This window comes from Onthophagus taurus, chromosome 7 (genome assembly GCF_036711975.1).
Source record: "Onthophagus taurus isolate NC chromosome 7, IU_Otau_3.0, whole genome shotgun sequence".
Taxonomy (NCBI): Eukaryota; Metazoa; Arthropoda; class Insecta; order Coleoptera; family Scarabaeidae; genus Onthophagus; species Onthophagus taurus.
This window is the reverse complement of record NC_091972.1, coordinates 3,264,105-3,279,764: the sequence shown is the minus strand read 5'-3', so window position 1 is coordinate 3,279,764 and position 15,660 is coordinate 3,264,105. Positions and strand designations below refer to the sequence as shown.

The 15,660-nt window shown below is 29.4% G+C and overlaps 2 protein-coding genes across 3 annotated transcripts in view; one reads left to right on the top strand and one right to left on the bottom strand.

Moving 5' to 3' along the window:
* Window positions 1-1,884: 1,884 nt before the first annotated feature.
* Window positions 1,885-15,660, bottom strand: part of LOC111422131 (5-oxoprolinase) — a 15,362-nt gene continuing 1,586 nt past the window's right edge. For both annotated transcript variants that reach the window (XM_023055361.2, XM_023055362.2), the window contains exons 4-11: window positions 5,856-6,056; window positions 4,414-5,805; window positions 3,863-4,360; window positions 3,361-3,472; window positions 3,082-3,306; window positions 2,786-3,029; window positions 2,628-2,725; window positions 1,885-2,144 (exon numbers count right to left, since the gene is read on the bottom strand). In XM_023055361.2, the coding sequence (XP_022911129.2) occupies window positions 1,992-2,144; window positions 2,628-2,725; window positions 2,786-3,029; window positions 3,082-3,306; window positions 3,361-3,472; window positions 3,863-4,360; window positions 4,414-5,805; window positions 5,856-6,056 (2,923 nt within the window). In that variant the 3' untranslated portion in view covers window positions 1,885-1,991. The remainder of the gene's footprint in view (window positions 2,145-2,627; window positions 2,726-2,785; window positions 3,030-3,081; window positions 3,307-3,360; window positions 3,473-3,862; window positions 4,361-4,413; window positions 5,806-5,855; window positions 6,057-15,660) is intronic.
* The window catches only part of LOC111422130 (phospholipid-transporting ATPase ABCA3-like), a 20,604-nt gene continuing 20,373 nt past the window's right edge, over window positions 15,430-15,660 (top strand). Inside the window, exon 1 of the mRNA XM_023055356.2 lies at window positions 15,430-15,609. The gene's annotated coding sequence lies outside the window, so the exon portion shown is untranslated. The remainder of the gene's footprint in view (window positions 15,610-15,660) is intronic.

Here is a 15,660-nt window from a genome sequence, read left to right as displayed (position 1 = left end):
CTTGTCCGTTGCTAAGTAACCAAATCAATTGGATTGGCAGCAATAAAAACATGGTATCAGCGGTTCTCAATAAACAAACACCACGTTTGAGCGTTTTAACAAATTTTTAAATAGCCGTAACTGCTATGTTATAAAGATTTTATTATTTTTATTAATTATGCATTGTTTAAGTAACCCCGAAATATTCGCAGTTTGAATTTAAACGTAGTGTAATACCGTATATGGAAGAAATGCTCGGCCATTACTTCAACTTTAACGTTCTATATCTTTGTGATTATTAAGTTGTGGTCAAAATTTTATTAGAAAAATATCTTCAATTTGGCTCCTAGTACCTACTCTTTTAGTCTGCTCCGTATGTTATAAATCACCCTGTATATAGCAGAAATGGTCGGGATTTTTAACACAGGACTTGCGTGATGATCCACTCAAAAATCGAAAAATCCACTCGAAAAATTTATATTATGTATATAGAAGGTCATCTCCCCACTATTTTTTGGTACATTAAACGCTCCCAAGGGGATTGTGAGGGAACTAATTAGGTTAAAGCGCGAAATTTAAATATAGGTATTTCTATACCGGTTTATACCAATACTTTATTTTGAAGAGGTCAAGTACATTTTACAAATAAATGCAAAAAAATATGAATTTAAAGTTTTTCCAAGACAAAATTCATAATTTTAAATATAATATATATTGCTCTCATTGGCTAAAGAGCGCCAATTTATCTATCGGATAAAGTTATGAAGAGGTGGTAAAAGTGGCCCTAGTTTATTTAACAATTAACTAAAGGATATAAAACACTAATCCAAAGGAAAGTAAGGAAGAATATTTGCTTATACAACCTGGTTATCACCAGTTATCACACCAAACGACAAAACAAAAATGTGACGTTTGCTTTCACCTTTGAGTTTGACGTTACATATAAATTTTTCTATGGCTGCAAGCGCTTTGTTTGTGTAGATAATGCAGATTGCTACAAATTCAGTCTACAACGTCATCCAGTGGATTATGAGGGTATTAAAACCTGGGTCTACATTTTTATAGTAGTAAGATTGCACACTGTTGCACACCATGTCAACAACTACGTCAAGATGACAATAAAAATGACACAAGAATGAGTAAACTACACCGAATAGTGATCAAAAAAGACAATGTTAAAATTTTAAGGCTATTTGATATTTCGAGGGTTTTGTTATTTTAATAAAAATACCAGTTCCACAATTTATACAATGAAAACAAGTTGACGCGGAAAAGAGCAATAAATAAAAAACGCGTATGCGATCCCAGATGTGTAACACTCTGCTATACCACCAATGTTGATTAGTAAATATTTACCAATATAGGTGTTTACTTGTAATTTTATGAAGTGTTAGATAGTATTAAAAACGAAAAAAATAGTGAAAGTAAATGTGAAGGCTGTAGTCCTATACGTCAATGGCCATCTTAGGGTGAGCTTGATATTATATTTTTCCCAATCAGACAACTAATTGTCGATTTATGGTAAATTATGTAAAGCTGTCTTTTCATTTTATATAGATCGGTTTATCAGGAAAACTAGAGTCAATTCAAACAATCTAATTTATAGCATAAGAACTTCATAATGATGTGCATTTAAATTGGCTCCATAAAATTAGGCCGCAGAAAAAAAAAATTGTTTTGTTCCCCTCTATCAGATACCAAAAAGAAACGAAAACATTGTTTCATTACTAGAAAATTTAATTTAAGTCGTTAATCTTAAAGTTTTAGAGAGACGACATCTACTTAGTTCGTTTCGTTTAACTTCAAAGTAATTTTAACTTGAAAAAGTGTTGAATTAAACGAGAAAATAAGAAAGTTTTATGGTTACCTAAAAGAGTTGTTTTATGTGAAAAAAAAAAAGTAAAATAACTGATCGAAAACTTTATTGATCCCCAAACCTATTTTCCTTTGTTTTAACAAAGTAAAACATGAACCACACATTGTTACATTATTCATTCTGTTTGGGATCAGTTTCAAACGCTTTCCTGTGCCTGGCGATACTCGAAGAGGCTGCCCCTTTCCACAAAGCCCCTCTGAGCCGTTTCAGCTTTCCCTTTTTGCAACGGTCCCGTCGGATTTTGGAGCCCATAACCACCACCACCCGGCGTATGCAATTGAAATACGTCCTATAAACAGAAAATACACCTTCAAAATCGATTCTTAGCGAGTTATCAATTCCAATATTTCTTAGTAACAAAGAAAATGCAACGAAAAGGAATTGTTACGGAGCAACAAAACATTTAACGAGTGTTTCCAACGATTTCAATGGCTTGCAGGTGTCGTTTCTGGCAACGGCCAAACAGAAATGAAAGGAGTTCCCGGATTTAATAAACCATTAGGAATGAATCAGAGTCTCGAGAGAGAAAATCTGAGAAATGCGAAAAGCCTTATAATAGTCGCGAGGTCACAGATCTTTTACCTTTTCTATACAAAACAGAATAAATAAAGAGATGTTACATTAATAAAAAGAAAACGTGAGATACAAAAAATTTCTCATGAAATATTGTAATAAGTTGTGTCACTTTAGTGACGCATACTATAATAGTACAAAGTATTAAAATTTTAATCAATCCACTTCACATTAAATTAATCAGCATTTTTTAACTTACCCCTGGATTAACTTCCACAGCAGTTTTAGGTCCTAAATTTATAACTCTTCCATCATTTCGAACTAAAAGATTCATTCCACGAGCACCAGCACCACCGCCTACAATTTATAATCCATTTAAGTATATGAAAACTATTTATTATCTAATTATTTATTTACCTTCTAATCCGTAAGGTTGTAACACTCTTCTTTCAGTCAAAACTGATAAAGTAATCGGCGCTCTAAAATATAATTGTCTTAAAACACCATCACCTCCATTATAAGCTCCTTTCCCTCCAGTTTCTTGTCTTAACATAAATTTTTCAACGTGTACAGGATATCTTCGTTCGAGAATTTCTATATCTGTAATTCTTGTGTTGGTCATATGAGTATGAACACCAGAACATCCATTAAATCCAGGACCCTAAAATAATATTATGAAAAACGTTTAGTTCTTTTAGGTTTTAATGATTTACAGCTCCACTTCCGCCAGCTACTGTTTCATAACAACCCCACGAATCGCTTCCAAACGTGATGTTGTTCATGCAACCTTGAGAAGCTGCGCAAGCTTTGAACGCTTTTAAAACAACGTCTACGATTCTTTGAGAGGTCAAAACATTTCCTCCAACCACAGCGGCGTTATCACTTGGATCGAGAATGGATCCTTTTGGAATAATTGTTTTTATAGGAGCCAAACAACCCTAAAAATGTATGGATTTGTAAAAGTTTGTTTTGGATAATTGGAATCTTTTTACTTGATTTAATGGAACATCGTGTCCAACCATACATCTAAGACAATATATTAAAGCAGAAAGAGTTATTGCTTTTGGAGCGTTACAATTTCCCCACACTTCAGGACCGCTGCCTCTATAATGTTTAAATATTATATTTTTTAATAAAAATACATTAGTAAATATATTATTTGAATAAAATAAAATTGTTTTATGATATTTACTTTTGATAATCTAAATAAAAAATATATCTATATCATATCTCTATAAAAATAATAGATAATAGAGAGAAATAACAAATAAAAATCTCTATAAAAAAACTATATTTTTTTATAGAGATATGAAATGACAATCAATTTTATATTATTTGATCTTAATCGACAATAATTAATCTTCCTTTATCATTGCACAGGTAAATAAGTGTATGAGTTATGCTGGGCGTTTAAACTAAAATCCTGGCCACTTATTTCCAAGACTAGATATGTGAGACGTAGAACTTGATAAATAATATAAATAAATTACTTACGTAAAATCACAAATGGTTGAACCGGTAACTTCATCCAAAATAACTTTTAATTTGATTGGCGATCCATCATCCATATGATCAACGGCTTCCAAAATATGAGTTCCGGTCCTAGAGAAAGTTTTCTTAGCTACTTCCTTCAACATATCTCTTACAGCCACTTCAGCGTTCGTCTGAATGTGGTTCATATAAGCTTGAACTACCTCCAAACCATACTGATCAATTAATTCGCTCACTAATTGTATGCCCTTTTTATTGGCAGCTACTTGAGCGCGTAAATCTGAAATATTATCGTTTAAATTTCTTCCTCCAGCTTCTTGAATTTTTTTGGTAAATTCTTCTTCGCGAAATCTTCCAGATTCCACTAATAGAAAGCTTTTGAATGCGGCTCCTTCTTGCGATAAATTGGTGGAATGAGGTGGCATTGAGCCAGGGGTTATTCCTCCAATGTCTGCGTGATGACCGCGAGATGCCACAAAGAAAATTGGATTTTTTGCGTCTCTAAATTATGATAAAATAAAACAAAAACTAATAATAAAAATGCAGATACTAACCTATGAAAAACTGGAGTTATTACTGTAAAATCGGGTAAGTGGGACCCACCAGCTGCCGGGTGATTTGTTAAAATAACATCTCCATCATTAAAAACACCTCTAGATTTCATTTGATATTGTACAGCTTCTTGCATTGCACCTAAATGAACTGGGATATGAGGTGCATTCGAAACTAACCCGCCATCCGCTCCAAAAAGAGCGCAAGAAAAATCTAATCTTTCCTTTATATTGGTGGAAATTGAAGTTCGTTGAAGGATACGTCCCATTTGCTCTGCAATACTCATAAACCTGTGACTAAATATGCTGAGTTGAATGGAATCAAGTTCCGTTCCAATTTCTTTTATCCTTCCCGTGCCAATTGTAATTTTGATGTCACCTCTTTTTGTAATAAGAGCGTTACATTCAGGTTCGACTATAATCGTGCTAAGTTTATCCATGACTATCGCCGGGCCATTTAATATTTGTCCGGATTTTAATTTTTCCAACAAATAAACTTTAGTTTTTAATGAACCTTCTTCAAAATAGGTATTAACAATTTTTTCTGGAATTGGTTTCACTTCAGTAATCGGATGTTCTCTATCTTCATCCAATAATGTTTTTCCAATTCCTCTTACGCGTATATCATCAATAATAACATTTCTGTTTTGTATCGTAAATCCAAATTCTGTTTGATAACGATTTAAGAACGTTTTCAAGAAGTCACCGTCAGTGCTTAAGCACATTAAAGCGCAATCAGTGCCATCATATCTCATGTGTAAGTATTGCTCCAAGAATATAGAATTATTACCAAAACCTTGATTTTTTAATTCTGTTTTACATTGTTCCCCTAATATCTTAAATCTCTCATCAAAATACGAAAGGTTTTCATCATTATAAATTTTCGCGCATGGTTCTTGAGCTTCATGAACGACATCTGCTAAGGCCATTCCGTAAGCAGACAAAATTCCGGCATATTTATGTACAAAAACCGTTGTCATACCCAACGATCTTGCTATAGCACATGCATGTTGCCCTCCTGCCCCGCCAAAACACGCCAAAGCATGTCTAGCGGTATCATAACCTTTCGCTTGGGTTAAAGCTCTTATAGGTCTGCACATTGTTTCATTCGCCACTCGAATAAAACCCATGGCTACTTCTTCCATACTCATAGATTTGCCCTCTGATTTTAAAAATGCATTAATCTCATCGGTAAGTACTTTAAATTTATCAATAGTTGCGTTTGTATCCAACGGAGAATCTTCGTTTGGGCCGAAAATTTTTGGAAAATATTCGGGAAGTAAACGTCCTAATGCTAAATTCGCATCGGTAACTGTAAGTGGGCCATTTTTCTTATAACAAACGGGTCCTGGGTCAGCTCCAGCGGATTCTGGACCAACTGCAAACAATCCCGACCTAACCAGGTGGTGAACACAAAACTAAATATATTTATTGCAGATTAATACCTGAAAAATAACATAGATCCACCTCCAGCAGCCACTGTATTTACATCCAACTGCGGTGCTTGAATGGTTATACCAGCCGTCGTACTTTCGTATACATGGTCGTAAGTTCCAGCAAATCTTGACACATCCGTCGATGTACCTCCCATATCAAAGCCAATTATGGGAAGATCGGTTTCTTTTTGCCATGTAGTAACTGCGTAACTAAAATTTTTATATTTAATAGTATTTAATAAAAAGTTGGACGTAAATGTAGATTTGAGTTTAATCTTGTGTCATCGCAACAACCGGTTTTATGCTTAGATTTATTCTTTACATCTTGAAATTAAACTTAACTTTAACAAAAAATAAATAGATCAGGCAACTATTTTTAGGCAAACGTTATTGTTGGGTGTAAGTCAAATTCAAGTGATACGAAATCAGCTTAAGATGCTGATGAAGATGGCGTCGATAAAATGAAACAAAAACGGTATAAGAGAAAGGATCTAAACAATGAATTAATGGACTAAAATGATTAATAACATAAAACCTTATAGGAATAACATAAATTCAGTGTAAACATGATAAATGTAACGCAATAGAGGTGAAAAACAGAATTGAATAAGATTTCTAGATATGAAAACAGATATAGTAATAATAGAAGTAAACACAAAACAATATAAACAGTACAAAAACAGTATTAAATTTATCTCTGTAATCGATACATATTTTAAAGGTGTACTTACAATAAAAGCTATACATTTAAGATTAAAGGGACAACAGAAGAAATCTTTACTAAACACAAAGACAAAGTAGAAAGTACACTCTTTTTTCCAATAACAAATTAGTTCAAATAAATTCACATTTATCCATGTTGCAAGTTAAATAATTAAATTAAATTATTAATTAAATCAGAAACTAGTTTCGGGTTTCAACCCCACCATCAGTCTGAAACTATAAATAGATGAAAATAGACAAACATACACGTTAAAATATTAAATTAATGTCAAAAATGTTAAAAAAAAAACTTACAGTCAATGAAACTACAGGATGATTCACATAAGAACCGACACAGAGCAGGGACATGTAGAGGACAATAAATTAAGATAATTTAACGCAACTTATCTCTATACCAAGTTGTACCCCTGAGGAGTTATAGGCCTTCAAAGTTGGGTCTTAAATTTTTAAAACATTGAATATCTTCGTAATACATAAAGCTAGAAAAACCAAATTTGGTAGACGTTATGAGTGTACCGAGGGTATTAATTGGTAGCAAGTTGAGACCAATTGAAGCATTTCAAAGGGTTTATTAAGGGTGATGGTTCCCTAAATTTTGGCAGATTTTTTTAACCTTTTTGTGGATTTAATACATTATTACCTCATTTCATGTGGAATTTAATTCTAAAACTTTTCTTACTCTTACTATTTTTTAAAAAACATTGTCGTTTTCATAAAAGACTCAAAAAACTAAAGACGCGTATCTTGTTAATGCTACTTAAAATCATCGAAAATTCAATAGTCGGCTTTGAAATTGTACGTAATTTGAGGAATAAACTGTTTATTATGAGCTAAAAAGACATCATCCATAAACAAATTTAGATTAGGCATAATAATTTTCTAGTGATAAAGAGAAAATCCCCAAAATGTAAAAATTAAGTACTTTTGGTTTTAAAATCGATCATAACTCAAGAATGAAAGGTGATGACGAAAAGTTTTTTAGGAATAAATTGTTTATTATGAACTAAAAAGATATTATTGATAAACAGATTTTCTTTAGATGTAATGATTTTCTAGTGATAAAGAGAAAATCCCCATAATGTCAAAATTGAGTACTTTTGTTATCAAAATCGATCATTACTCAAAAATTAATTGTGATGGAGATAAGTTTTTTTTGAAATAAATTGTTTATTATGAACTAAAAAGACATCATCCATAAACAGATTTGGTTTAGTTATAATGATTTTCTAGTGATAAAGAAAAAATCACCAAAATGCCAAAATTGAGTACTTTCGGTATTAAAATTGATCATAACTCAACAATGAAAGGTGATGGAGAAAAGTTTTTTAGGAATAAATTGTTTATTATGAACTAAAAAAACATCATCCATAAACAAATTTAGTTTAGGTATAATGATTTTCTAGTGATAAAGAAAAAATCACCAAAATGTCAAAATTGAGTACTTTTGGTATTAAAATGAATCATAACTCAAAAATTAAAGGTGATGGAGAAAAGTTTATTTGAAATAAATTGTTTATTATGAACTAAAAGGACATTACTCATAAACAGATTTGGTTTAGTTATAATGATTTTCAAATGATAAAAAGAGAAAATCACCGAAATATCAAAATTGAGTACTTTTGGTATTAAAATTGATCATAACTCAAGGATGAAAGGTGATGGAGAAAAGTTTTTTAGGAATAAGTTGTTTATTGTCAACTAAGAAAACATCATCCATAAACAAATTTAGTTTAGATGTAATGATTTTCAGGTGATAAAGAGAAAATCCTCAAAATGTCAAAATTGGGTACTTTTGGTGTTAAAATCGATCATAACTCAAGAATGAAAGGTGATGACGAAGAGTTTTTTAGGAATAAATTGTTTATTATGAACTAAAAAAACATCATCCATAAACAAATTTAGTTTAGGTATAATGATTTTCTAGTGATAAAGAAAAAATCACCAAAATGTCAAAATTGAGTACTTTCGGTATTAAAATTGATCATAACTCAAAAATTAAAGGTGATGGAGAAAAGTTTATTTGAAATAAATTGTTTATTATGAACTAAAAGGACATTACTCATAAACAGATTTGGTTTAGTTATAATTATTTTCTAATGATAAAAAGAGAAAATCACCGAAATATCAAAATTGAGTACTTTTGGTATTAAAATTGATCATAACTCAAGGATGAAAGGTGATGGAGAAAAGTTTTTTAGGAATAAGTTGTTTATTGTCAACTAAGAAAACATCATCCATAAACAAATTTAGTTTAGATGTAATGATTTTCAGGTGATAAAGAGAAAATCCTCAAAATGTCAAAATTGGGTACTTTTGGTGTTAAAATCGATCATAACTCAAGAATGAAAGGTGATGACGAAAAGTTTTTTAGGAATAAATTGTTTATTATGAACTAAAAAAACATCATCCATAAACAAATTTAGTTTAGGTATAATGATTTTCTAGTGATAAAGAAAAAATCACCAAAATGTCAAAATTGAGTACTTTTGGTATTAAAATGAATCATAACTCAAAAATTAAAGGTGATGGAGAAAAGTTTATTTGAAATAAATTGTTTATTATGAACTAAAAGGACATTACTCATAAACAGATTTGGTTTAGTTATAATGATTTTCTAATGATAAAAAGAGAAAATTACCGAAATATCAAAATTGAGTACTTTTGGTATTAAAATTGATCATAACTCAAGGATGAAAGGTGATGGAGAAAAGTTTTTTAGGAATAAGTTGTTTATTGTCAACTAAGAAGACATCATCCATAAACAAATTTAGTTTAGATGTAATGATTTTCAGGTGATAAAGAGAAAATCCTCAAAATGTCAAAATTGGGTACTTTTGGTGTTAAAATCGATCATAACTCAAGAATGAAAGGTGATGACGAAGAGTTTTTTAGGAATAAATTGTTTATTATGAACTAAAAACATATTATTGATAAACAGATTTTCTTTAGATGTAATGATTTTCTAGTGATAAAGAGAAAATCCCCATAATGTCAAAATTGAATACTTTTGTTATCAAAATCGATCATTACTCAAAAATTAATTGTTATGGAGATAAGTTTTTTTTGAAATAAATTGTTTATTATGAACTAAAAAGACATCATCCATAAACAGATTTGGTTTAGTTATAATGATTTTCTAGTGATAAAGAAAAAATCACCAACATGTCAAAATTGAGTACTTTCGGTATTAAAATTGATCATAACTCAAAAATTAAAGGTGATGGAGAAAAGTTTATTTGAAATAAATTGTTTATTATGAACTAAAAGGACATTACTCATAAACAGATTTGGTTTAGTTATAATGATTTTCTAATGATAAAAAGAGAAAATTACCGAAATATCAAAATTGAGTACTTTTGGTATTAAAATTGATCATAACTCAAGGATGAAAGGTGATGGAGAAAAGTTTTTTAGGAATAAGTTGTTTATTGTCAACTAAGAAAACATCATCCATAAACAAATTTAGTTTAGATGTAATGATTTTCAGGTGATAAAGAGAAAATCCTCAAAATGTCAAAATTGGGCACTTTTGGTTTTAAAATCGATCATAACTCAAGAATGAAAGGTGATAACGAAAAGTTTTTTAGGAATAAATTGTTTATTATGAACTAAAAAACATCATCCATAAACAAATTTAGTTTAGGTATAATGATTTTCTAGTGATAAAGAAAAAATCACCAAAATGTCAAAATTGAGTACTTTTGGTATTAAAATAGATCATAACTCAAAAATTAAAGGTGATGGAGAAAAGTTTATTTGAAATAAATTGTTTATTATGAACTAAAAGGACATTACTCATAAACAGATTTGGTTTAGTTATAATGATTTTCTAATGATAAAAAGAGAAAATTACCGAAATATCAAAATTGAGTACTTTTGGTATTAAAATTGATCATAACTCAAGGATGAAAGGTGATGGAGAAAAGTTTTTTAGGAATAAGTTGTTTATTGTCAACTAAGAAGACATCATCCATAAACAAATTTAGTTTAGATGTAATGATTTTCAGGTGATAAAGAGAAAATCCTCAAAATGTCAAAATTGGGTACTTTTGGTTTTAAAATCGATCATAACTCAAGAATGAAAGGTGACGACGAAAAGTTTTTTAGGTATAAATTGTTTATTATGAACTAAAAAAACATCATCCATAAACAAATTTAGTTTAGGTATAATGATTTTCTAATGATAAAGAAAAAATCACCAAAATGTCAAAATTGAGTACTTTTGGTATTAAAATGAATCATAACTCAAAAATTAAAGGTGATGGAGAAAAGATTATTTGAAATAAATTGTTTATTATGAACTAAAAGGACATTACTCATAAACAGATTTGGTTTAGGTATAATGATTTTCAAATGATAAAAAGAGAAAATCACCGAAATATCAAAATTGAGTACTTTTGGTATTAAAATTGATCATAACTCAAGGATGAAAGGTGATGGAGAAAAGTTTTTTAGGAATAAGTTGTTTATTGTCAACTAAGAAAACATCATCCATAAACAAATTTAGTTTAGATGTAATGATTTTCAGGTGATAAAGAGAAAATCCTCAAAATGTCAAAATTGGGTACTTTTGGTGTTAAAATCGATCATAACTCAAGAATGAAAGGTGATGACGAAGAGTTTTTTAGGAATAAATTGTTTATTATGAACTAAAAAAACATCATCTATAAACAAATTTAGTTTAGGTATAATGATTTTCTAGTGATAAAGAAAAAATCACCAAAATGTCAAAATTGAGTACTTTCGGTATTAAAATTGATCATAACTCAAAAATTAAAGGTGATGGAGAAAAGTTTATTTGAAATAAATTGTTTATTATGAACTAAAAGGACATTACTCACAAACAGATTTGGTTTAGTTATAATGATTTTCTAATGATAAAAAGAGAAAATCACCGAAATATCAAAATTGAGTACTTTTGGTATTAAAATTGATCATAACTCAAGGATGAAAGGTGATGGAGAAAAGTTTTTTAGGAATAAGTTGTTTGTTGTCAACTAAGAAGACATCATCCATAAACAAATTTAGTTTAGATGTAATGATTTTCAGGTGATAAAGAGAAAATCCTCAAAATGTCAAAATTGGGTACTTTTGGTGTTAAAATCGATCATAACTCAAGAATGAAAGGTGATGACGAAAAGTTTTTTAGGAATAAATTGTTTATTATGAACTAAAAAGATATTATTGATAAACAGATTTTCTTTAGATGTAATGATTTTCTAGTGATAAAGAGAAAATCCCCATAATGTCAAAATTGAGTACTTTTGTTATCAAAATCGATCATTACTCAAAAATTAATTGTGATGGAGATAAGTTTTTTTTGAAATAAATTGTTTATTATGAACTAAAAAGACATCATCCATAAACAGATTTGGTTTAGTTATAATGATTTTCTAGTGATAAAGAAAAAATCACCAACATGTCAAAATTGAGTACTTTCGGTATTAAAATTGATCATAACTCAAAAATTAAAGGTGATGGAGAAAAGTTTATTTGAAATAAATTGTTTATTATGAACTAAAAGGACATTACTCATAAACAGATTTGGTTTAGTTATAATGATTTTCTAATGATAAAAAGAGAAAATTACCGAAATATCAAAATTGAGTACTTTTGGTATTAAAATTGATCATAACTCAAGGATGAAAGGTGATGGAGAAAAGTTTTTTAGGAATAAGTTGTTTATTGTCAACTAAGAAAACATCATCCATAAACAAATTTAGTTTAGATGTAATGATTTTCAGGTGATAAAGAGAAAATCCTCAAAATGTCAAAATTGGGCACTTTTGGTTTTAAAATCGATCATAACTCAAGAATGAAAGGTGATAACGAAAAGTTTTTTAGGAATAAATTGTTTATTATGAACTAAAAAAACATCATCCATAAACAAATTTAGTTTAGGTATAATGATTTTCTAGTGATAAAGAAAAAATCACCAAAATGTCAAAATTGAGTACTTTTGGTATTAAAATAGATCATAACTCAAAAATTAAAGGTGATGGAGAAAAGTTTATTTGAAATAAATTGTTTATTATGAACTAAAAGGACATTACTCATAAACAGATTTGGTTTAGTTATAATGATTTTCTAATGATAAAAAGAGAAAATTACCGAAATATCAAAATTGAGTACTTTTGGTATTAAAATTGATCATAACTCAAGGATGAAAGGTGATGGAGAAAAGTTTTTTAGGAATAAGTTGTTTATTGTCAACTAAGAAGACATCATCCATAAACAAATTTAGTTTAGATGTAATGATTTTCAGGTGATAAAGAGAAAATCCTCAAAATGTCAAAACCTTGTCGTCAAATAACTTTATACCCTATTCATAACGTATACCAAATTTGGTTTTTCTAGCTTAATGTATTACGAAGATATTGAACTTTTTAAAAATTTAAGAGCCAACTTTGAAGGCCTATAACTCCTGAGGTGTACAACTTAGTATAGAGGTAAGTTACGTTAAATCATTTTAATTTATTGTCCTCTACATGTCCCTGCTCTGGGTCGGTTCTTATGTGAATCACCCTGTACATAAAACACATAATATTGATGTAAAAATATACATGTCACAAAATGAAAAAACTTAAATTAGACATATAACATTCGAACAGAAACCAAAAAATTCATCATTTCAAATATTTAAAATACACAAATAAAGGTTTATATTGAATTTCAACTTGATCGTTAAGTAAAATGTTATCGTTGTAAATTTTATGTTTATTAATCTCTAAGGTTTCTAATAAATCAAGTTTAAAACCTTTATCGCACTTGTGTAAAAGTGATACATTTTCATAATCAACTTCATGACCTGTTTCTTTGCCGTGTTTATAAATGGATACGTGTTTCTAGTTTTCTGCCAGTTTGGCCAATATTATTACGTTTACATTCAGAACACTTGATTGAATACACACCATTTTCTTTCATTTTACTATTAATCTTGTAATGATAATTAGAAAACATATTAAGTATTTGTTCCTATACTAAAAGGCTAAAGAAATGTTGTATTTAGAAAAGATGAATTTGGAATGATAGATAATATTATTAAAGTCTTTTTCGGGTTTCGAATATAAAGGATCGGTCTGAATATATATTTTATTATAAAGATTGTTAATAATTTTCAAAGGAAATTTGTTTTGTTTGGCTAAATTTTGTATAAAATTCATTTCTTTAATTTTATTTTCCTTGGATAGAGGATATTTTATTATATGGTTAAGTAAAAATCTGAAATTTGCCAACTTATGGTTAATGTATTTTGCCGTCATTTGAATTTGTTAAGTTTAAATCTAGATAGTTAAGAGTTTTATTATTATTTTCTATTTCTATAGTGAAATGCAAGTTTTTATGTAAGTTATTTAAATATTCTAAAAATTCAAAAAGTAATGTTCTATCTCCCTCCCAGACACAAACCACATCATCAACATACCTAATCCAGCTATGGATATTTTCTTTGAAAGGGTTATTATCATTAATAATATTATTATTCTCAATATAGTCCAGAAAAATATCAGCTAGTAGACCTGATAAAGACATTCCCATGGGGAGTCCTTCTTTGACTTTATAAAACTCGTTGTTAAAAGTGCAAAAGTTTTGAGTTATTATATGTTTGAGTATGGTATTTAAATGATGAATTGTATCATGTTTGTTTTTAATAAAATAAGAGGAAAACAGTTGGTTGGTTAGATTTAAGGTCATGTATATGGGAACATTGTATTGTTGAAGTAAAAGAAGTTTTTCTTTTAAATCATTTAATTTAGTTCAAATACTTCCCATAGAGCAACATAAAATTCCCGCTATCTCAGAAAGTTAGATGATGAGCTATAACTTTGACAAAGACCCTTAGTTACCATAAAATTTGCTAAATATTAGTGAAAACCGCATCTTGATATCTCCATCCGTTTTCGAATTATAGAAGAAAATGTTAAAAATTTGTATCTTAATCGGATCAAGTTGCCTTAGTGCACAAATAAGAGAGCACAAAAATGTTATTATCTAGAGAGTTCTTTCACACATTATCCAAGCTTAGAACTGATTCAAAACTACTTTTGAGGCTTGTTTAAAGGCCCATGAAACATCAACAATGATACAAAATAGTAAAACAAAATAAACCAAAACACTAAAATTACTTAAATTTTTGCAAAAAATAGCTCAGAAATGTTCGAAATGCATTTAATCTAGTTTCGACGGAAAAGTCTCAGCCCTGGATACGTTTCTAATGGCATTTAATGCTTTGTCATATTTTCCCTGGTTATTAGTTTTTCTTGAAAAGTCAGGTCTTTTAGTCTACATCATAGATAAAAATCTAAAAGGGATGGAAGCAATGTGGGTTTTGCTCGATATAGTGCATATTATGCAAGTTTACACCAGCTGTATTATTGAAAGATGATTCATGCGTCCATAGCATTTGTAATGAAAGGTTTGGATTTGCCCAAATTATCATTAAATGTTAATGACCATAGTTCAGTCTGTTATCATAATCGGTATCTACTAAGGCTGGTGTAAAACAATGTTGTGGAGATGCATATTATTCTCTTGAGGAATCTTGTGAACAATTGTTTTCGGGATACTTTTAAAAAATACTTTTAGAAAAAAATGTCTTTCTTTGTGGTAATTGCATTGCACATTTTCATCATGCAGTAGCATTATATTCGAAACATTGAAAATAAATCCTTAGCGGTCGAATTACGAACTTCAAAATAATTTCCAGCCATTACTTTTACCCACTTTACCTATAGGCCATACCGTTGACGAAATACAGCCGCTCCGGGGGACACCCGCTATATGTTGTTATCTACAACTGTCTTATCAATATCAATTCTCAATAAAATATGAATTCCTCGTTTACCTATTATCAGTATAGAATTTGTGTCAAAATCGTAAATATAAATATTTTGTGAACATATATTGCATATATGTATCACATATATGTTTTATATGTACCGACATATACATCTAGGAATATGTACGTGAAATAAAACGTTAAAGAAAAGGATACCCTCTTACTACATTATCAAAATTCCCGACCCAAAATCTGTAAAACAGCGTAAGTTTAACCATATTTAAATATTTATGTATTTTTTATGAATAATTAAGT